Source organism: Globicephala melas, chromosome 7, assembly GCF_963455315.2.
Source record: "Globicephala melas chromosome 7, mGloMel1.2, whole genome shotgun sequence".
NCBI classification, from domain to species: domain Eukaryota; kingdom Metazoa; phylum Chordata; class Mammalia; order Artiodactyla; family Delphinidae; genus Globicephala; species Globicephala melas.
In genome coordinates, this window is record NC_083320.1 from 6,439,454 (window position 1) to 6,460,853 (window position 21,400).

Here is a 21,400-nt window from a genome sequence, read left to right on the forward strand (position 1 = left end):
GCTTGCATTTGACAGGAGCTGACTGATGAACATGGGTCTCATTGTAGAGTTCCTTGGGTAGCTGGTGTGTCCCACTGTCCCACTGGGTGTTTGCTGCTAAGAATACTCTTCAGCCACCATCCTTGTGCACATGTGCAGATCGACCTGCAGCCCCACCCAGAGGTGACTTGGTCATGTCTTCAACTTCCATGATTATTGCCGAAGTCCTCTCCCAAATGCCTAATCCCATTTGCACTCCATCCAGCAATAATAAAAGGTCCCATTCCCCACACCGCTGCCACTAGCCAGCGCCACTGCTGTGGGTGTGAAATGCACAGCGTTGCAGCTCGCATGCCCTCCTGGGGGCCTGGCTTTTCCAGCACGCTCCCTTCTCGACACTGCTTTTTAATTTGCTGTGTTACTGATGTGGGCATATGCTGTATGCCAGTCCAATTATATGCATCAATCTAGTTTTACATAAATTGCAAGTAACTTCTTCCATCTGCGACTTGTTTGACTTTATGATATTTTATCGTACAGAAGATATATTTTAACATAGAAAAGTTGATGCTTTATTTTTGCTGGCTTCTATTACTTTTAAAGGAAAACCTAGGGTAGGTTTAAGACAATACTATGTTGTCTTAAATTTTTGCTTTCTGAGTTTGGGTCGATAAATCATCTGGAAATGTTTCGCAGGGGCATTAAGGGAATTGATCAGAGACCTGATTTTACAATTGTATGGCTTCCCCCAGGACCTGTACCGAAGGGCACATCCCTTTCAACTGTGTCAGTGGGACTCAAGTCTTCCGGCAGCAACGATCTTCATCACTTGGCGGGAAATAACTTCACTGTCTATTCCACGGGAGCCGCCAAACAGTGTGAGAGCACGCTTCCCAGAAGCCTCTGGTGCAGGTTCATTTCCGGGACTGCTCAGCAGCACCTCTGCCCATGGTGCCCAGGGTGGTGCCTGCTTGTTTCTTGGGCTTGGAGATAATTCCTCCTTCTTGACCCTCTGCTGGGCTCTGCTCCAGGCCTTGCTGGGTCCCTCCCCATCCTGGTCCAGCAGGCCCTGATGTGGAAAGGGTGAGGGTAGAGGGTGTGGTGTCACTTCCTCTCTGAAACCCCCCCGGATTACCTCCTGGCTGTGAATACTCCCTGTGCACTGCACGGGCACCAGCACTGCCCCCACTGGCGGCCACCCTCCCTCACCATGATGCGTATCATGGTCACTGGTAGATGCCTCCTGTCCCTTTAAGAGCGGGGTCCCTGGAAGCAGAGTCCAGACAGCAGCTGGGCTCCTCTGGTTACCCCAGCACAGTGCCTGGCAATGTACACACCATCCACATGGGTGGAACTGTGGAGCTGAAATGCGGTGAAGACACAAGGGGGGCTCCAGATCCTCTGGGCTGAGAGGAGCTGCCGGACGTACACACACTCGGGGGAAGCGGGAGTGAAGTTGCCCTTTGTCCCACTGTCTTGGCTCTGGGGCGACATCACCTTACAGTCAGGAATCTGCTCTCCAAATGGCGAGGGAGGTTTATTTCAATGGGAGGAAAGAAAGGGACACTGATTATTTAAGAACAATGCTTTTCTTACAAACTAAATTAAAAGTGGTTTGCATCGCTGTGGTGGGGTTGGCACGCTGGGGAGAGGCAGGTACATTCTGTAGTCAGACCACCTAGGAAATTCCTTAGGGTGAAGCCAAAAGCCAGTGATGACTACAGGTATCCAAGATTCTGAGAGTCTCCAGGGATGCCCTCCGGACCCCAGGATCCGAGTCCAGCTGTAGCTCCTGGAGAGCTGAGAGCGAGCTTAATCAGGAGAGGATGGGGACCCTCGAGGCCAGGCCCGCGCCCTCCGCCTGCCCTGGGCAGTGTGTGCTGATGAAAGCCCTGCCCGGGGAGCTGACTGCGGGGCGAGGGGCTCACAGGGGCTGTGGACTTCACCCCACTGTGTGTGAATTCAGAAGGTGGCAGGTGCAGCCACGTCTCCACACACATCTCCCATCTCTGGGGGCTTCCGTTACGTCAACAGGGACAGAAAGACCACCCACAGGACCCAACTGCTGTGTGGATTGGCCATATGAATCAGGGCGAGTTATTTCATCAAAGTGTGTGGCAGGGAGCGGGCAGAGAGCACAGGGAGCCCTCAGAGCTGTCTTGCTGGAAAGCCCATCGCACGTCCCGCTCACCCACCTCTCTGTGCCCTGGCTACACCCCTACCCCCAAAGACAACCAGGGTCAGCTGCCTCTCCCCTCAGGCAGTTTCCCTAAGCTCCCAAATGAGCTTAGTGGACTCATTTTTGACTCATACTTGAGTCTCCATTACTTACAATTCCGTAATGTAGGAAAGTCCAGCTTTTTCAGGTAACGTGCAGACATCTGCTTCATAATGATTCCTGAAATGATAGCCAGGAAATGTTCATCACACGAATATTAGGTCAGTGAGAGATTTGGTTTCACCTTAGGAGGGTCCCTGTTGAGGGTTTAGTTGAGGATGCTTAGTTGAGAATAGGGCGTGTAGGAAGCTCCTTGGGACACACAGACAGGGACTTCTACCTGAACCCAGGTCCCAACACCTGTCCCCCTGCTCCAGGTCTGGGTCTGACCTGATGGCCTTCAAGCTCCCTCCTGCATCAGGAAACACTTGCCTGCTCACCTGCCAGGTTACATGCAGCCATTCTGATCCTTGACAAGTTACTTTTAACATATGTCATTGTTTCTAGCAAGAAGCTGTAGAGAACGGCAGGCTTTCTCTGAGTCTGCAAAAAACAAGTGGCACCCAGAGCCATGGAGGATGAGGTCCTGGAGACCAGCTGCTCACAAAGAGCAGTCCCATCTGTCTGAGGCTGAAGGGTCTGCCCAGAGAGGGCAAGTGCACATATCAAAGTCACACAGCAGATTTGTAGCTGAGCAACTTAAGGACCTTCAGTCTTCAGTTATTCCTCTCTGGCCCAGAGAGATTACACTTGCCCACAACCTGCACTGTCCAATATGGTAGCCACTGACCACACCTGGTCCTTGAGCACCTGACATGTGGCTAGTCTGAATTAAGTGTAAAGTGCCTCCCGGATATTGAAGACACTACCCCAAGAAGGTAAACCATGACATTTATAATTTTATATTGATTGCATGTTGAAATGATGGTGATTTGCATCTACTGGGTTAAATAAAATCTACTATTAAATTTGGTGTCACCTCTTTTCACATTAACAGAAATCTTAAAAATGGGTATGTACGTGGTTTGCATTCTCTTTCTGCTGGACAGAGCTGGTCTCAACACCTCACGTCCAGAAGGTGAACGCAAGGTCACAGGATGAAGCCCCAAGCCCCCGGGGGCCACCTCCCATGGGGCCATCCCCCCTCAGCTTCCTCACCAAGACAGAGCACAGGATTATCTGGAAACTGGTCATGTCCTTGGGGGCAATGGCATCACTTTGGTCCGAGGAGCTCTCCAGGGCCTTCCAGCCCCAGAAGTGCACACACTGAAACATGGTAGCCACACAGGCCTAGAGGGACACAGGACAGGACAGCAGGGGAGGTGTCAGGCAGACCCAGGGGGTTCACACAAGGGGTGGGGCTGCCAGGACTGGCGTTCCGTCAGTAAACTCGAGGGCGGCCCCCAAAAGCCTCAGAGAGCCAAAGAAGGGCGGGCTGGTGGGCCCTGGGAGGATGCCTGGGACCCAGGCCCCCCAGCCCATGTCACGCCTGTGTGCACAGTTACTAAAACCCCTTGGGAGCGGTGCAGCCACACTCGCCCCCTCAGCCATTGGCCAGCACCTTGGTGCCCTCGGCAGCCCCGCCAGGGACCTGCCCCTCCAGGAGACTGGGGTCAGGGGCCTGGCTGCGATTGCCACGATGGGAGTGAGCTCTCTCATCCCCCCCAGATCCCCTCCACCGGTTCTGCCTGTCCCTGTGCCCTGCAGCAACCAGGCCCCCCAGTCTCCGGCCTCCGGTGGGGTTAGGCACAGGAAGATGCTGATTGGAGGGCCGGGAGGGAGGCTGGGGTGTCTATTCCCCCGGGAGTAGGACGGGCAGCACCCGCTGGGGCCCCAAGCCGTGTTGGTCTCTCCTCTCTGTGGCCCCTTCATGAAACCCTCTCGGTCACCTTTCTGGGTGTGCTGTCACTTCCTACCTCGATCCCCACCCCTACGTGGAAGCCTCAGCTCTCAGCAGCAAGATTGAGGGGACTAAGCTTGTGGCCCCAGAAGCGGGGTTAAGACGGTAGTTGGTCACGCTCTGTTGAGGACGCCTCGTTTGGGGCCAGCCGCACCCCACGGCTCCTGAGGGGCGGCAGGACCACCCCTCATCTCAGCCACCATCCCCTCCCCAGTCCACACATGGAGACAGGGAGCAGGGAAGACAGAGGTCAGGGTCATGGGTGGCACAGGGGGCGAGGGGCTCCGTACACGTGTGTCCCCAGGCAGCCAGTGTCAGCCTGAGAGGCGGGAGCTAAGCGAGGGGGTGTGGGCCTCCCCCAACCCCAAAGCAACAGAGCAGCCGGGCCTCGGAGAAGGGGGAGAAAAGGGGTGGGAAAGCTAGGCACCCTCCAGTCCTCCCGGCAACCTCAGCACGAGCCTGCCCCACAGGGAGCCAGAGAGGACAGATTTAAGGGGAGTGTTAAACCTGACCGAGTCATAATTCCCAAAAGGGAAAGCAACTTATAGAATCTGGTAAAAGAAAGGGCGGCTGGTGAAGGCCCCTGGAGAAGAAGGAAACTCCACCATGCTTCCCCCCGCCCCAGAGCCCAGATTCCTCAATAAGCCGGTTTGTGGGTCATCTCGACTGGTGCCTTTCCCAGCCTGGCGCGAGGAACCAGCAGATCATGGCCTTTGGGGTCTCGGGAAGACTGAGCGAGGAAGGGGACACCCCAGCTAGCCGGGCTGGCAGCCCCAAAGCGTGTGTTCCTTTTGGGGACAGCGGGCCCTGGACTTTGTACACAAAGCCCAGGTGTGTCTCACCTGGGCTGCACTGGAGCAGGGATCCTGCAGCATGAGGGGGACCCAGGCTTTCTTCACTTCCTCTTTGAAGAAACGCTTCTTGGAAATCCTGACCACCTTTGCCAGCTTCCCGAAGAGGACGAAGGCTTTTAAACGCAGTAGCTCGCTCTCCTGCAGCGGAGGTGGACAAACAATTTCTGAAACTTGGGAAGCAGGAAGCCCAACAAAACCACAGCCATTAAGAGGTGGACCCTCTTAAATGCCTCGGGCCCTGCGAAGCCTTCTGGGTCATTCTATCAGGATGGAGTCTCTCTTGCAGGGCTCTCGGGACTGGGCGTTATTCTGGTGTTTGTGATCTTCTCTCCCCTAGATGAGGGCTGCGCTGGATCTGATTGCCCACCGCCGCCTAGCGGAGTCCCCATCTCGCATGCCACAGCTGTCCAAAGAGCGTTTGTGGCTGCGAGGAATTAAAATTGGGGAGAAGGGTCCCATGGGCTCTAGAACAAGATCTTTTATTTTTTATCAGATGCCATGATCAGCCAATCGAAACATCAGCAACAAGTCAGACCTTGTACCCCTTTTTGTTCCAGGGTGCGTCTCTTCTTTAGGGGATTAGAAGTGGCCACTCGTCCACTCAGCAGCCATTTCTGAGGGGCCCCCATGAGGGCCAGGGCTGAGCAAGGCTCCAGTGCGGACTCACGTGGTCAAAGAAGGCTCTGCACCGCTCGGAGACGGCATGGAAGTCGGACCCCACGTCCCCTTCCCGCAGCTCAGCCAGGACCTTGGCCAGGGTCTCCATGCCCTGGGAGGTCACACTGGTGCTCACAGGCCCCCTCAGGGGGCACAGACACTTCTCCAGTAAAAGCTTCTGGTACTGCCTCACCTGGGGGGCACGGGAGCCATCAGCCTGAGCCTGGTTCCCCGGGACACACTGGCATCGGCCCCTCAGACCTTCTTGGGGGCACGGAGGGCCATGTTGCCGAGGGCGCGCGGGGAAAGCACCCGCAGGGCCTCGTCCTGGTCCACGCCCTTCTCCAGCATCAGCACTGCCGGCTTCAGCAGCTTCTCCTGGTACAGGATCGGGACACTCATGACCTGGAAAGGAGAACTTCTTACAATTACCCCTCAGAGAGGCCCATTTCTCAGCCACAAAACAGGACGTGTGGTGACATTCAGTGCGCGGAATTGTCTCTCTGTGAACAGGAGAGGATTCTGAGCCCCAACTCCCAGGACCAGCTCTGGGCTCCTCCGCCTGCCAGCTGTGGGGCCCTGGCAAGTGCCTCAACCCCTCTGAGCCTCAGTTTCCCCATCTGTAAAAAGAGGGCGACGCCAGTACCTGCCTCATAGGGTCGCTGTGAGGATCCGATGAGGAAATACGTGGGAAATCCTAGGTGAGTGTGACCTATATTAATACACTCGTCCGCCATTTCCTAGGTGAGTGTGACCTATATTAATACACTCGCCCGTCATTTCCTAGGTGAGTGTGACCTATATTAATACACTCGCCCGTCATTTCCTAGGTGAGTGTGACCTATATTACTACACTCGTCCGTCATTTCCTAGGTGAGTGTGACCTATATTAATACACTCGCCCGTCATTTCCTAGGTGTGACCTATATTAATACACTCGCCCGTCATTTCCTAGGTGAGTGTGACCTATATTAATACACTCGCCCGTCATTTCCTAGGTGAGTGTGACCTATATTAATACACTCGCCCGTCATTTCCTAGGTGAGTGTGACCTATATTAATACACTCGCCCGTCATTTCCTAGGTGAGTGTGACCTATATTAATACACTCGTCCGTCATTTCCTAGGTGAGTGTGACCTATATTAATACACTCGCCCGTCATTTCCTAGGTGAGTGTGACCTATATTAATACACTCGCCCGTCATTTCCTAGGTGAGTGTGACCTATATTAATACACTCGCCCGTCATTTCCTAGGTGAGTGTGACCTATATTAATACACTCGCCCGTCATTTCCTAGGTGAGTGTGACCTATATTAATACACTCGTCCGTCATTTCCTAGGTGAGTGTGACCTATATTAATACACTCGTCCGTCATTTCCTAGGTGAGTGTGACCTATATTAATACACTCGCCCGTCATTTATTTCTTCAGTTAACAGGATGCGAATGGCCACTGAGCACAAGAGCCACGCCCACTGTGTTTGAGCAGAAAAGCACAGGAAGCATGGATTCCACTCACCTGGGACTCAGAGAGTCACTACTGTTCTAGCACCCAAGATGCCAGGGACTCAGGCCTACAGGGAGTCCTCTGGCACGCGTGTGTGCATGCGTGTCTTGTGTGTGCACGCACACATATGAGTGTGTTTTATTAAAACGTAAGAAAGCTTACCACCAAATTGGTGGCCCCCAAATTGAAAATTGATTCTCTGGCCCTTTACAGAGCATGTCTGCCAGCCCCTGCAGCAGGCCAAAGGTTGCTTCTTACGACATACTGGGCATCAGGCAGCCAAGAAAATTTCTCCTAAAAGGTTTCTGGCCAGTTCCCTCAGGACCCCATAAGTGCCGCAGCTGCATGGAAGGGTAGCTGGGCCCCAGTGGCTCTGACTCCCTTCCCGGCCTTCCTGCCTGGCAAAGCCTGGTTCGCCGCTCAGAGCCCTCCTGCAAGGCCTTCCCCAGGGAAGACCTCCTCTGGCCCCCGGGTGTTGCTGGCACTCACCACGTCACACATCCCTTGGCTGCCATGCTTGAGGGCACAGGCCGGGTCTCAGCCCTTCTTTCCCCACAGTGCCCGCCCCGAATTATCCACGTGATGAACGAATGAAGGAGTGAATGAGTGAACGCACACACAGATGACGGATGTTCGCCTGCCCAACCGCCCCTCCCCCCGACCCCTGACTCAGAGCCTGTGCGCCTGCCCTGAGATGAGCCCCCAGGACAGCGCCACCCTAACCCCCGCCCCGCCCGCCCAGCCCTCCGCGCTGGCACCGCGGCCTCACCTCCACGCAGACCGCCGTGCTGCTGATGCGATAGCTCAGGGCCTCCGAGGCCACGCCCCTGAGCACCAGCTCCGACAGCCTCTGCCGGTAGCCCTCGGCGTTCTGCACGCACAGCCTGCAGGGACAGCACCGCAGTGGGGACTTCGCAGCTCCTGCCGGGCACAGCTGCTCTGCAGCAGGGCGCCCAGGGGGCAGAGCTCCTAGGCCAGGGGGTCACTGAAGACTCTCCATCTGCTTTTCATAAAACGGCACCAGAATGAGGGCCACTCAGGAGAGCTCAGGACCCAGGAAGGAGCTCCCAGTCCTGCCATCCTGGCCCAGCTCAGAAGCCCCGTGTGGCCTCGGGCATCCCCACCCACCTCGGACCTCACTTTCTTGCCTTGGAGCAGGAAGGGCTGGAAGAAAAGATTCCCTCTGCCCTGCACCCTCCTGCCACCCAGAGCCTGGGATGCAGGTCAACGTGGCAACCCCCCGGAGCGAGGCATGCAGCCACGACCCAGACCTTCCATCAAGGACATGGAGCCCCGCGGAGCTGGGTGCCCACCTGGCCAGCAGGCTCACTCCCTGCAGGAATGTGGAGCTGCTCTCCAGGAGTGTCCACACGCCCTGCTCTTCCAGGGTGCGAAGCAGCGGCTCGCTGTTGTTTCCGAAACAAAAGCTGCATGTATTTGATCGTGATCCTGGAAGAAGGCAGGGCCCCATCAGGACGCGGCTACCCCACCGGGAGCACCCACAGAACCTCAGACAGGTAAGCTCCGCACCCAGGTCTGTGAAGGGGCACCCAATATACGCAGGGCCTCGGTCAAGGGGCCAAGAGCAATCTTGTGAGACGGTGGTCTGCAAACTCCGAAAACCACACCATGCTGGACTCATGGGAAGGAAGATCGTAAGATCAGCTTCCAGAAAGTTCTCCCCACCAGGAAGGGAAGATGAGGGCCTCTGGGTGTAGGTGACGCTTGGAGTTCAGTGACTTCTAAGAGGCTGCGTCCAGCCCAGGCCCTCTGCCTTACACCCCACGCATGCCCCCACCCTCGAGAGCACCTCTGCAGGTTGATCTCCTCAGGGAGGGTCCCCGTGTGGACGAGTCTCCACATCTTCAGGACGGGCGACGTGGCCTCCGGCCCCTGGCTGCTGCCGAGCTGCAGCAGGAGGGTGTAGATGAGGTCCGGGAAGAGGTCCAGGAGCTTGTCATCCTGGTCCATCTTCTCAATAAGAAGGTGGATGGTGCACAGGGTCTGCAGATGGAAGGGTGGGAGGTATGAGGACTCCTACTGAGGCGCCAAGGAGGGCGCGCCCCGTGACTCACCTTCAGAGGGACCACCGCGGCCAGGTGCCAGATGTCAGCCTTGGAGGTGGCGTCGGCCCTGGGCGTGAACCTCGACTGCAGCTGACCCATCAGCGCGTGTAGCATCATCCGGGCAAAGGGCAAGTTCTCAGCCACGGTCAGCCACACCTCCGTCAGGTGGCTAGCCAAAGACAGGGGACAAGGACTGTGGGTTTGGGGCCATGTGCCCTGGCAGGTCAGAGCCCCTGTGGACTCCCAGGCGGCCCCCTGAGTAGGGGCTGGACTCTGAAGACTGGATCTCAAGGAGGTGGAATGAGCCGCCAAAGACTGCACAACCAGAAGCCGGGTCCCGACTCCACGCTCAGAGACACGCCTCCGCCCACGGTACTCCCGGGAAAGCCGCAGCCCCTCTCTGGAGCCCCAGCTCTGCTGCTAGGTGACCCCGGGAGTCCCCACCGGGCCTGCTGTGTGATGACTTTGTGGACATGTCCGGTCATAGCCTCCCAGTGCCGAGGTGTGTCAGGCGGGCACCAGGCAGCTTGCTGGTGTGCCTCACTTACTCCTCCCAACACATGTGTGTGGAAGGCGCCTTCATCTCCATTTCCATAGAAGAGGAAATGACGCCCGCAGAGGTCAGACAACATGCCAGGCTACAGCTTGAAGCCGGCTTCCCGATCCCCAAGTCCAAGCCCACGGCCCTGCTGAGCAGGGAAGGGCTCCCGGCACAGTGATGCAACGAGCCTCTGTGCACAGGTACAGGCAGGTGGGGTCTGGTGGGCTCTGAAGGGCTAAAACCGTGAGTCCAGCAGGATCAACCTGCCTGTTTGAATCCACAAAACCAAATACACGAGTGCGGAGGTGAGTTTTGTTGAGGGGGGAGGGCGAGATGCAGCTGGGGCCTGGTGGCAGGAATTGCATGGAAGGGTGGGCACAACACGCTCATTCACAACAACTTCTCAGAAAGAAAACATAGGAGTGTAAGGAAACAAGAGAGTGGGAACTCAGTCCTGTAACTCAAGAAACAGCCATGCGAGCTTGAAGGAGGACCTGGGCTCCAGAAAGGAACGCAGCCCGGCCAGCACCTTGACTCGGGCTTGAGACCCTGAGCAAAGGCCCCAGCTCAGCTGAGCCCAGGCTCCTGACCACACAAACCAGGAGATGATAAATGGCTGTTAACAGTTTCAAGCTCCCAAGTTGGTGGCAATTTGTTACACAGCGATAGCTAACCAATACAGTGAAAGCCAGTCAGCCAGAGGCCCCACTCAGCACTGCCGAGAGGGGCTAACTCTCCTTAAATCAAGCCACCTGCTGCACTGCCATCCTACCCGGACCCGGGGCAGGGCTGACCTTATGAGAAGCAGCTCCACGGCAGAGCCAGGCCTGCAGTTCACACAGGGCAGCCCGGGAGATTCTGGATCTGACACCTGTGCTCGAAACTTTTTTCTCTGCTCACAGCATCTTCTGTGCCATCTGCCACGTCTCTCTCCACCAAGTCTCAAGGCTGCCCTTTGCTCCCTGGTCTCTGCTGCTCTGGGGACGCCTGCCCACCCCTTTCTGGGCCCTCCTCAGGGAATTCCAGTTCCGTCCCAGCACACTCACTCCCTAGACTGGTGAGATCCTACCAGCTGCCTGTGCGGGGCTGTGGCAGAGACACAGGGACTGGGCACTGTTCATCAAAATGACGCAAGAAGGGGCGTTTGCACTGCTTTACTCTCAGGCCACCTGAGGGGCCTGAGGCTCTGTCATTTCATCCCTTGGGCACCTGGACTAGTCACTTCCCTCTCAGGGCCCCATGTGGAAAGGAGGAAAGACAGAGCGGAGCTTCTCCAGTGGTCTGCTCGGGCCTTGGGGCCCATGTCCTGTGGTCTATCCGGCCCGGAGCTCTGTCCTCCTCAGGGAGGAAAGGGCTGCAGCAGGGAGAGCCCAGAGCCGGTGGCCAGGACACGTAAGACACTGTGGGATCCGAACTCCAGCTTGAGAGGATGCAGCTGTAATGCTGAGGCTCCGGGTCCGAGGTTCCCAGAGGCTGCACCTCCCACGGAGAAGCAAGGAGAGGGTTTGACCCACCCCAGGGTCGGACGGGCCCCGGTCTTCTGGGACACGCCGGCGGCGGCGAGTCGGGCACAGTCTGGGTGACCCCACACCCAGGGCACCCACCTCTCCATGGGCAGGGGCTGCGGCAGGAGGGACGTGAGGACGGTCTCCTGGTGGTAGTGCGCCAGCAGAAGGATGCCCTCGATGAGGGGGTGTCGCACGTCCGGGTGATCCACTACCAGCAGGTGGACCAGGATGGCGCCCAGGATCTCCGCCACCTGGGAAGGGGTGGGGCATCACCGGGCAGCCCGGCCCTCATGGACCTCCTGCCCTCACCCCACCGCACACCCCTTCTCTTGCCCAAGCGGACGCTGGGTAGGTTAAACCTTCAGCACCCCTTCCAATGCATCCTCTGGTCCCTTCCAGGATTTTATCCAATTTTCAGGAGGGGCTGTGCTCCAGGAGAGCGAGCCTCGGGCCTCCAGCCCGTCGTCCACTTACTGACCGAGTCACCTTCAACATATTCTTTCTTGTTCTAGAACCCTACTTCCTCCTCCTCTTTACAACCATGGACTTGGGGGCGGGGCTGGAGAATCCTCAGCACACAGGGCTGGGCCCCTGCCCGGCCCTCTAGGTTGGGTGCACCAGGCAGCCGCAGGCCCCAGGTGACCCGGCCACAGCCCTGTCACCGTGTCCTCCAGCTCCTTGGCCCACATCTGGAGGACGGTGCCTATCCAGGTGACGGAGGCCTTGGCATGCTGGAGGTTCATGGCCCCGACGTTCTCACAGAGCTTCTGGACGAGCGGGGCCACCTCATCGCAGCTAAACTGCAAGCACACCACCTACAACCAGAGCAGGCTGTTCCCGGGGTCCGACAACCAAGCCCAAGGACTCCCCTGCCCGCCAGTCTCCGCTCTTCCGCTCCATGTCACAGCCCCAGCCCAGCCGCATCCTCTCTCAAAGCGCTGCTCCAGCTTCCTCCCCGCCGCCCAGCCCCCCAGCCTCTCGCGTCTCAGTCACAGGCCTGCTTGGATGTCACTCAGCGTCAAGGCCACAGGGATGCACGCCAACGCCTCCCTTTCCTCGTCCCCTGCCCCCACCCCACTGAACTCCACGCAGGAAGCTCCTCCCCAGATCCTCGCTGCCTTCCCCCGGGGTGTGCCCTGCACCTCGCTGCCGACGCACAAGCCTCCCACTGCACAGAGCCCCCTCTGGCCCCTGAGGCAGAAGAGACCTCATCGCTCTGCAACCCTGAGAGTTTGGATGGCTCTGGACACTTTCAGTCACCAGTGTGCCAGCAGCCTGCCCGTGTGCTGACACCTGCGGGCAGGGTCTCGTGTTCAATCCTTTCTGGAGCCCCCTCAGTGTAGCACATGCTAGGGACAACGAGAACACAGCTGGGGTCCTTTAAGCACCTACCATATGCCACGCGCCACAGTAGGGATCTTAACACATCACAGGCCATTTAAATACATATGGCGTGAGGTGGACCAAGGGCCGTGGAAGCCATGACCCCCAGAAGAGGATGGGGGCTGAGCAGCCAGGCTGAGCAAGGTCCCAGCCCCCAGAGGTGGCCCAGGCCCCCAGAGACTACGGCCCACACAACCTTCCCCTCGTCACCTTGGCGATTCTGGAAGACGCGCTGAAAACCTTCTCCACGTCCGAGCCCTGCAGCTCCGCCTTACATTTCACAAGCTCCAACTCCCTGGAAGCACCCCAGGAGGGGCAGGTCTGGCTTGCTGGTGGGAATACAATTTCAGACACCATCGGTCAGGACAAAGGGTCCCCATCGTGGGGGCCTCCTGCCCCAGCCCTCGGGGCGCCCTGGTTCCACAGGCCTGGACTACCCTCCAGCATCTGGGCATCCTAACCCATTGCCTCGCCCCTCTGTGCACAGCTCAGGTGGGTGCTCTGCCAACTTCCAGCGGCCACCGCAGAGGTCAACGCTCCCCGCCTGAAGGTCTCCCCACCGCATCCCCCTCTGAGCTCATCGCTGGCCAGTTCTGCCGCATCCTTGGTATCTGTGAGCTGACCCTGTCCCACTGGGGCCCCTCAGTGCCCAGCACATGCCCTCAGTGAGTCGAGGTGACCCAAGGAGGCTCTCCTTCCAGAAGCTTCCATGGCTTCCCAGTGAGCTGTGAACCCCCTCCGCCATCCCTGCTGGTCACACTTGTTTGTCTATGCAGAGGGACCACACTCCCCTCCAGGACAGCCCCATAGCCGACACCCCTGGTGTCGGTGCCCTCTCCGTACCATGAAGATCCAGGAGGCTGGAAAGGGCTTCCACGGAGGCCAGGCGGGTTCTGTGTGAGTCACAGGTGCCTGGGGCGATGAGTCCGACCAGAGTGCCAAACTGCCCCAGCTGCAGAGGGATCTGAGGCACGGGAGACCTCAAGGCTCACACGCTCTGTCCAGCCGAGCACACCAAGGGCAGTGCGACCAGTGGCCAGAGAGGGTGAACCCTGCTCTGAAAGCACCCGTCTGGGAAGCCCGAGCTTCCATCCCCAGGTCCCACGGCTGGGCCCCGGGAGGCCGAGCAGCCAAGATCTGAGGCGTCTGCCCAGGACACACCCTGTCAGGCTGGGGCCAGGTGCTATGTCTGGGCACCTGCCTCGCTCCTATAAGTGAGCCCTGGCTTCAAATCTGGACTTCCCCGCTCACTAGCTGTGTGACGTGGGTAGGTTCTTAGCCTCGGGTCCTCTTGTTCCTTATCTTCAGAGATGATGACGGTGCCCCTTCCTTCAGGGAGTGACCTGAGAATTGTGACAGAGAATCCAGGTGGTGCACTCAGCACGGGACCTGGCCTCAAATGTCACTTAGCACTAGTCTTGGCCCCAGCTTCGCTTTACTGGGCCTGGGTCCCAACTCAATGGTGCTCCAGGACTGGAGGCCTGCCCACCTTGCTCTCACTCTTCACCAGCCCCAAAATGCGAGTCCTGTCCCCACACCCCGGCTCCAGGACACCATCGTCCTCCTGCCAACGCCATCCCTGATGACCAGACAGTCAAAGAGTACGAGGCCAGCAAATGTAGGAAGAGAGGTCTCATGGAGCTGTGTCACGTGCTCGATCAGCAAAAAACCTTGTTGCTTTTCTAGATTTCATGATGTTAGTGGTATTTGTCAAGCTTTGTGAAATTTGTGATTTTGTAGTGATTTATTTTCTCATTCTAAGTAAATACTCACTTTCCTAAGCAGTATGGTATTCACAGTTGTGTACCCCTTTTCCTTACAGAGTCCTCACCCCGTGTGAACCTCAGGCCCCACAGAACCCGGAGCCACACCAAACCCGGCCCACCCTCTTCCTCAGCACCCCCGAGCCCCAGGGCCAGCATCTCCCAGAGTCTCTTTTGCCATTGCCAAGTGAGGCAGCCTCTTCCCAAGGGACTATCCAGGGGGCAGAACTTGATTTCCAAAGTGTTTCCTCTTCTGGGATACAGACAGGCATTTCCCTGCGGGTGTCAGGGCGGCAGGCTGGGGGGGCGGGGGCTCCTGGACTCACGCAGACACCGACGCTTTGGACGTAGATGTGCACGAGATGGAGGTGGAGGTTGACCGCCTTCTCCCGCTCCCATTCTTTCTCCGACAAGATAAACTTTTCCAGGAGCTACGGGGAGAGCCCGGAACACAGAAGGGGACGTTAAAATCCTGAGGCCAGCCCTTTCCTGGCCATCACTGCTCTCCTTGTCTTTCCCACTCAGAGTGTGACTTTCAAAGCTCTGGGAGGTTCCAGATACTTCTGATTTCTTCGCAGCCCACCCCCACCTCCCCGCCCCACTAGGGAGCTGAGGCTGTGAGCAAAGAGAGAGCAGCCCCAGCATCCTCACCAAGAAGCTGCTTGGCTGATGTGTTTGGCTTTGTTCCAAATGTTTATCTGGAGGTAAAAAGGCCAGGAGCACAGCCCACCCTGCACCCCAGGGCCTACATGTTCATGCACCTAATAACACAGCTTAACAAAACACAAAGCAAAAACTGATAGAACCGAAAGGAGAAATAAACAAATCCACAATGATAGAGACTTCAGTACCTCTTTCTTGGTAACTGATGATCAAGAAGACAAAATCAGGGGCTTCCCTTGTGGTGCCAATGCAGGGGACACCGGTTCGAGTCCTGGTCCGGGAAGATCCCACATGCCGCGGGTCAACTAAGCCCATGCGCCACAACTACTGAGCCTGCGCTCTAGAGCCCGCAAGCCACAACTACTGAGCCCGCGTGCCACAACTACTGAAGCCCGTGCGCCTAGAGCCTGTGCTCCACAACAAGAGAAGCCACCGCAATGAGAAGCCTGCGCACCACAACGAAGAGTAGCCCCTGCTCGCCGCAACTAGAGAAAGCCCGCGTGCAGCAATGAAGACCCAACGCAGCCAAAAATAATAAATTAATTAATTAAATAAATTTATTTTTTAAAAAAAGAAGACAAAATCAGAAAGGATATAGAAAACTTGGACAACACTGCCAGCCAACTTGGCCTAACCGATATTTAGGAACACACCACCCAATGCAGCAGAATACTTTCCAAGTACACACAGAACATTCACCAATAGGCCGTACCCGGGCAACAAAATAAGTCTCAGTCGATTTAAAAGAATTAGAATTATACAAAGTATGTCCTCAGACTGCAAGGGAGTTAAATCGGGAATTAAAACCAAAAAGATCTCTGGAAAACTCTCCAATATTTAGAAATTTCTAGATAATCCATGAGTCAAAGGAGAAGTGAAAGAGAAATTGACATGCATTTTGAACTAAAATAAAATTAGAACACAACATATCAATATTTGTGGGGTATAGCAGCAAAGAACAAAGTCGGTGGGCTTATACTCTCTGCTCTTGATTCCAAGACTTATTATATAATATTGTAGTAATCAAGACAGGATGACATTGGTATAAAGACAGACAAAAACATCAGTAGCGCAGAATAGGTGTCCAGAAATAGACCCATACATATAGGGTCAACTGATTTTTGACAAAGATGCAAAGGTTGCAATGGAGAAAAGACAGTCTTTCCAACAAATGGTGCTGAAACAACTGGTTATCCATGTGCAAAAAAAAATTAAAGTAAAATAAACTTTGAGCCATATTTAAAAACAACTCAAAATATATCACAGACGTAATTGTAAAACCTGAAAATACCAAGTTCTAGGAGAAAACTAGGAGAAAATCTTGGGTTAGGCAAAGATTTCTTAGACATGACACCAAAAGCATGATCCATAAAAGAAAAAAATGATAAATTCGACTTCATCAAAATTAGAAACTTCTGCTCTTCAAAAGACACTGTGAAATTAACGAAAAGGCACGTCACAGACCAGGAGAAAATATCTGCAAATCATATAGATAATAAAGGGCTTGTTTCCAGAATATGTACAACCTCTGAAAAATCAATAATAAGAAAGCAAACAGTCTAATTTTTTTTTTAAAAAACCCACCCAGCACACTTCAAACATACCGAGATTATGAAGACAAAGACTGAGAAATTGTTCCAGACTGACGGAGAAAGACTAAAGACACATGACGGTGAAATGTGATTCATAATCCAGAGTGGGTCCTGGGTCTGGGAGGAAATAACTGTAAAGGACATAATTGGGACAGTTAGTGAAATATGAATATAGAACGTAGATTAGAATATAGCATGGTATCCTTGTTAAATTTCATGATTTTGAACATTGTGTTGTTATATGAGAACATTCTTGTTGTTGATGTCTACAGCTAACTCTCCATGATTCAAAATGGTGTGTGTGTGTGTGTGTGTGTGTGTGTGTGTGTGTGTAATGAGAAAAAAAAGAGAAAGAGAAAAAGAAAATGTCACAAAATATTAAGAATCATGGATCTGGGGACTTCCCCAGTGGTCCAGTGGCTAAGACTCCAAGGTCCCAGTGCAGGGGGCCCAGTCCGATCGCTGATCAGGGAACTAGATCCCACATGTCGCAACTAAGAGTTCACATGCCGCAACTAAAAAAAAAAAAAAACAGAGCCCACATGCCGCAACTAAAGATCCCACATGCCGCAAGGAAGATCCGACACGCGGCAGTGAAGATCCCACATGCCACAACTAAGACCCAACGCAGCCAAATAGATAGATAAATAAACAAATAAATATTAAAAATATTTAAGAATCGTGGATCTGGGTGAAAGGTATACAGGAGTTCTTTGTAGTATTCTCAAAACTTTTCAGCCAATTTGAAGTTTTATCTAAATAAAATTACCAAATCAATTTTTAATGCATACCCCTGTTTCCCACTGAGAGTCTGGCCCTCAGGCCAGTGTTCTGGGAGGGGTGGCCATCCCTGGCTCCTCGCCCTCTGCCAGGCAACTCACGTGCACCATCTCCTGCAGCCCCTTGGGGTCCAGCTGCCTCTGCACAAGGCCCTCCATCAGCTGCTCCAGGGCACACAGGGCGTTCACATAGAGGGTCTGTGGCCAAGAGAGGGGAGAACTGGGCGGCAATGGGGGCTCACACAGCCACACACCAGGACTCTGTGCCGGTCCACACCAGGGAGTGTGAGATGGCCTGATAACCGCCCTTTGATTTCTGCTCAGATTGAGTTCTTTATACGTAGCTTCTCATGTGACGTAGAAGACAACCTCAAGAGAAGCCCATTTTGCAAAGGAGGAAACCGAATTCCTAGAGTCCAGTTCTCCTGACCCCTCATCCAGGGCCAGGACCTTGAGACACAGATGGCTCCCTGTCCACAAAAGATTGTCCTGCTTTTCCACAGCCTTATTGGGAAGCCGCCATGCAGTCAGGGACTACATTTCCAAGGACCCTTTGCATCTAGGTGGAGGTGTGTGACTGAGTTCTGACCAATGGAAGGCAGGCAACACAGCTCATAAATCCTCCAGGCCCTCTCTCTCACGCTGGCTATCCCTACCCACAGGGACCTTTGGAGCCACGCACTAGACACGGTGAGGCCTCTGTCAGCCCAGGTCCCTGAAGAACTGCACGAAGCAGCCCCCTCTCCACTGCTGCTGCCAACTGGACTTCACGTGAGTGACAAATACACTTCCATCTCGTAAAACCATGAAGATTTCAGAGTTTATCTGTTACAGCAGCTAGCATCACCGTACACTTACTGACAGAGCCTGCTGCACTTCACTGCCTCTGGCCACTCACAGGTTCAGGATGGTAGGCTCTCGGCACTGCTCGTGTTAACGTAAACTTCTAAGTCCTGACTCAGCAGATGAGGTGGCCCAGAGGGACCCACCCTAATGGACTCATCGTTCTCTCCTGGGGGCTGGAGAGAAATGACAGCGTGTATACTAATCTCCACCAGCTCACTGTTTTCCTCTGTGGAGTAGAAAGGCTTCAGTTTGCTAGGGAAAGTGGTGACAAGAGGAGTGGTCGGTGGAGAGGTGAGACCCTGCCACCCGCTGCCCAGTCTGGGGTGTAGAGGCATGTCACAGAATGAGGGAGAGGCCAGCTCCTCTGGTTGGGGGTTCAGGCAACCATCTCTCCCCAAGGGCCCCGGCTCCACCCACCGGTGGCCAGGGACTGTCTGTGACTGAGCGGGAGACTCAGGGGTCCAAGGCCACCTCTCTCCTTGTTGCCTGCTGAGAGCCTCCCCCTCTCCTATTCAGAACCATTCCATTGGTCCTCACTGAACCACAACCATAGGCTCTGCCTGCCAGGCTGGTCCCAGCCCGGGAGTTTTCAACTGTAATTCCTGGACCACCAGCAGCAGCCCCTTGGAGCTTTTATTAGAAACGCAAATTCTACGGCTGCACCTCAGAGCTACTGAATCAAAAACTCAGGCGTGGAGCCCAGCCGCGTGTGTCTTCACAGACCTTCGGGGGTGGCAGCTAGCTGCTTGATGCACACGAGCTCATTCTCTCTTTCTGTCCCCTTCATAGATAGATCTCAAGCCTACGTGCACGTTAGACTCCTAGGAGGGCTTTTTAAGGGGCCCAGGGGCCGTGCCTGGCTCCAGGAATCATTTAAAGGTCTGCAGTGGGGCAGGGTATCGGAATTGTCACAGGTTCCCCATTGGCTCTATTGTGCCTCCTATATTTCACCCTGCTGGGACCTCCAGCTCCTTCCCAAATCCAGTCATCTCTTTTAAGCCCAGGTCAAAAGTCAAAAGCCAACTCCCACGCTAAGCCCCTTGACAGCCCATCAGCTGAATCACATCTTGTTAGTAGCCCCCTTTTTGGTCTTAGATTTTTTCCTTTGTGGTTCACCTACAAATACTCAGCTCTGACCTATAATTCCTTGTGTATGCATTTCTTATCTCCAAGTCCCTAAACGGATGTATGTGAATTTTATTTAAAATCTGCCTAGGGCTTCCCTGGTGGTGCAGTAGTTAAGAATCCGCCTGCCAATGCAGGGGACAGGGGTGCGAGCTCTGGTCCGGGAAGATCCCACATGCCGCGGAGCAACTAAGCCCGTGCACCACAACTACTGAGCCCACATGCCACAACTACTTAAGCCCGCACACCTAGAGCTCACGCTCTGCAACAAGAGAAGCCCCCGCTCACCGCAACTAGAGGAAGCCCGCGCACAGCAACGAAGACTCAACACAGCCAAAAATAAATAAATAAAATAAAATCTGCCTATGTACACCCTTTTAAAGCGACACATAGTTCTGCTATGGGCCGAATATGAATATGAATACGAATCTGCCCCAATAGAAGAATTCCTAGCAACGACCCAGCCACCTCAAGTACTCATTTTACAAACGCCTAACTTCTTCCCACTCCCCCTGCCCCACCAGTGGATGGACAATTCCAGGAAGACCACCATCAGGCATTCTATTACTTTGTATTAACCGTATCAATACCGTGTCAATAAACAGACTTCCTGACTGAGCCCACCCCGGCCTGAAGGATGCCATCTCCTGGCTGTGCTAGTCTGTGTCACTGTGTGATTTCTAGCTCAAAACATCCCCTGATGGACCAAAGGACAACCCACCCACCTGCCATTCACCTCCCAATCCAAGGAGAAGGGCCCAACTTGAAATACTGCTGAGAATTATAAAAAAAAAAAAAGAGCAGGTGGAAGCAGACCCCCATCTCCTAGGAAGACCCACTCTGCCCCAGGAGCTGCCACCCAAGACTCCAGCTACAAAGGCAAAAAGGGAGGGCAAAGGAGGTGCAACCTCCCCATAAAAGCACTGAGGGGTTGTCTCAGACTTTACCTCCACCCCAGAGAGGCACCTGGGGCCTGGTTAGGGGCCCAGCTCACCTCAAGTACGAGAGGGCATCCATGGCCATGGTCCGCACTGGAGAAACCAGTCTGTCAGTTGGTTCTGCCTTGATGATCACCTGCCCAGACAGCGGGGCAGTGAGCCGTCAAGCCACCCAGAGTCCCGGGATGGGCAAGAGAGGGGCTTGGGCCAACAGTGACCACGATGGCAGCCGCACTCCCAGGGTTAGAGCCAGGAGGACCTGACGTTGTATGATGGGCTCTAACACCCCATATCGCCTCCATTCTTTTTACCATCAGTTGGTCTTTGACATTTTAGGGGAGGCAGCAAAGTCTCGTGGAAGGAGTGGGGCGAAGATGGGCCGCCGCTTCTCACTCAGGTCTGGCATTTACTGGCCGTGTGCCCTTGGGCAGGTCACATCCCCCGCCTGAGCCCTGACGTGTAAAATGAGGACTTGGGGGCCTGGTTCACAGGGCTGGGCCAGGCTGGCGCGAAATTACACGTGCGTGTCGCGCTCAGCCCCGAGCAGGAATGTTTGTTTCCTTCTCAGCGCCTCCTGTTCTACCCGCATCTCTCTTCCGTTCCCGCTGCTTCCAATACAGCTGGAGCGATTTCCAGGGACCAAGACATTGCAAGGGAGTGGGGAGGCCTGGGGACGAGGGACAGTGGTCGCCCCACAGTCTCATTGGCCCCTGCCACTGCCTCTTGCCTTTGGACAGTTGACACTTTCTAGATCTTAACAAAGTTCTGTGCAAAAATAGCTTTGTCCTGCTTACAGCAGAGCCCTGTCCCCTGGTCCCGCCTATGGAGAAACCTCAGGGCTGAGCCCGTGGGCCTCTGTCTCCCAGCCCTGAACCAGCCACCTCGGTGGCAAATCAGGGCCCAAGAGGGGAAGGGTCTTCAGCTCTGGCTTCCGGAATGTTTCCTGGCCGTGAAACCCTTTATCGGACATACGCATGTCATACCCAGAACTCCTTCAGTTGGATCAAAGCAGAACTGAGACAGGGGGGGCTTCAGAGACCCCTGCCTGCCGCCTTGTGCCTCAGATGCTCTCAGGACCTC

The 21,400-nt window shown here is 55.0% G+C and overlaps 1 protein-coding gene across 1 annotated transcript in view; it reads right to left on the bottom strand.

The window, feature by feature from the left end:
• Positions 1-1,657: 1,657 nt before the first annotated feature.
• Positions 1,658-21,400, bottom strand: part of MROH2A (maestro heat like repeat family member 2A) — a 35,502-nt gene continuing 15,759 nt past the window's right edge. Inside the window, 21 exon segments of the mRNA XM_060302634.1 lie at positions 1,658-1,779; positions 2,312-2,377; positions 2,638-2,740; positions 3,356-3,487; positions 4,940-5,089; positions 5,619-5,801; positions 5,870-6,013; positions 7,886-8,000; positions 8,430-8,528; positions 8,530-8,565; positions 8,927-9,120; positions 9,192-9,351; positions 11,328-11,482; positions 11,894-12,046; positions 12,825-12,943; positions 13,458-13,578; positions 14,704-14,808; positions 17,514-17,609; positions 18,401-18,509; positions 20,377-20,456; positions 21,304-21,334. Coding sequence (XP_060158617.1) covers positions 1,658-1,779; positions 2,312-2,377; positions 2,638-2,740; positions 3,356-3,487; positions 4,940-5,089; positions 5,619-5,801; positions 5,870-6,013; positions 7,886-8,000; positions 8,430-8,528; positions 8,530-8,565; positions 8,927-9,120; positions 9,192-9,351; positions 11,328-11,482; positions 11,894-12,046; positions 12,825-12,943; positions 13,458-13,578; positions 14,704-14,808; positions 17,514-17,609; positions 18,401-18,509; positions 20,377-20,456; positions 21,304-21,334 — 2,473 coding nt within the window.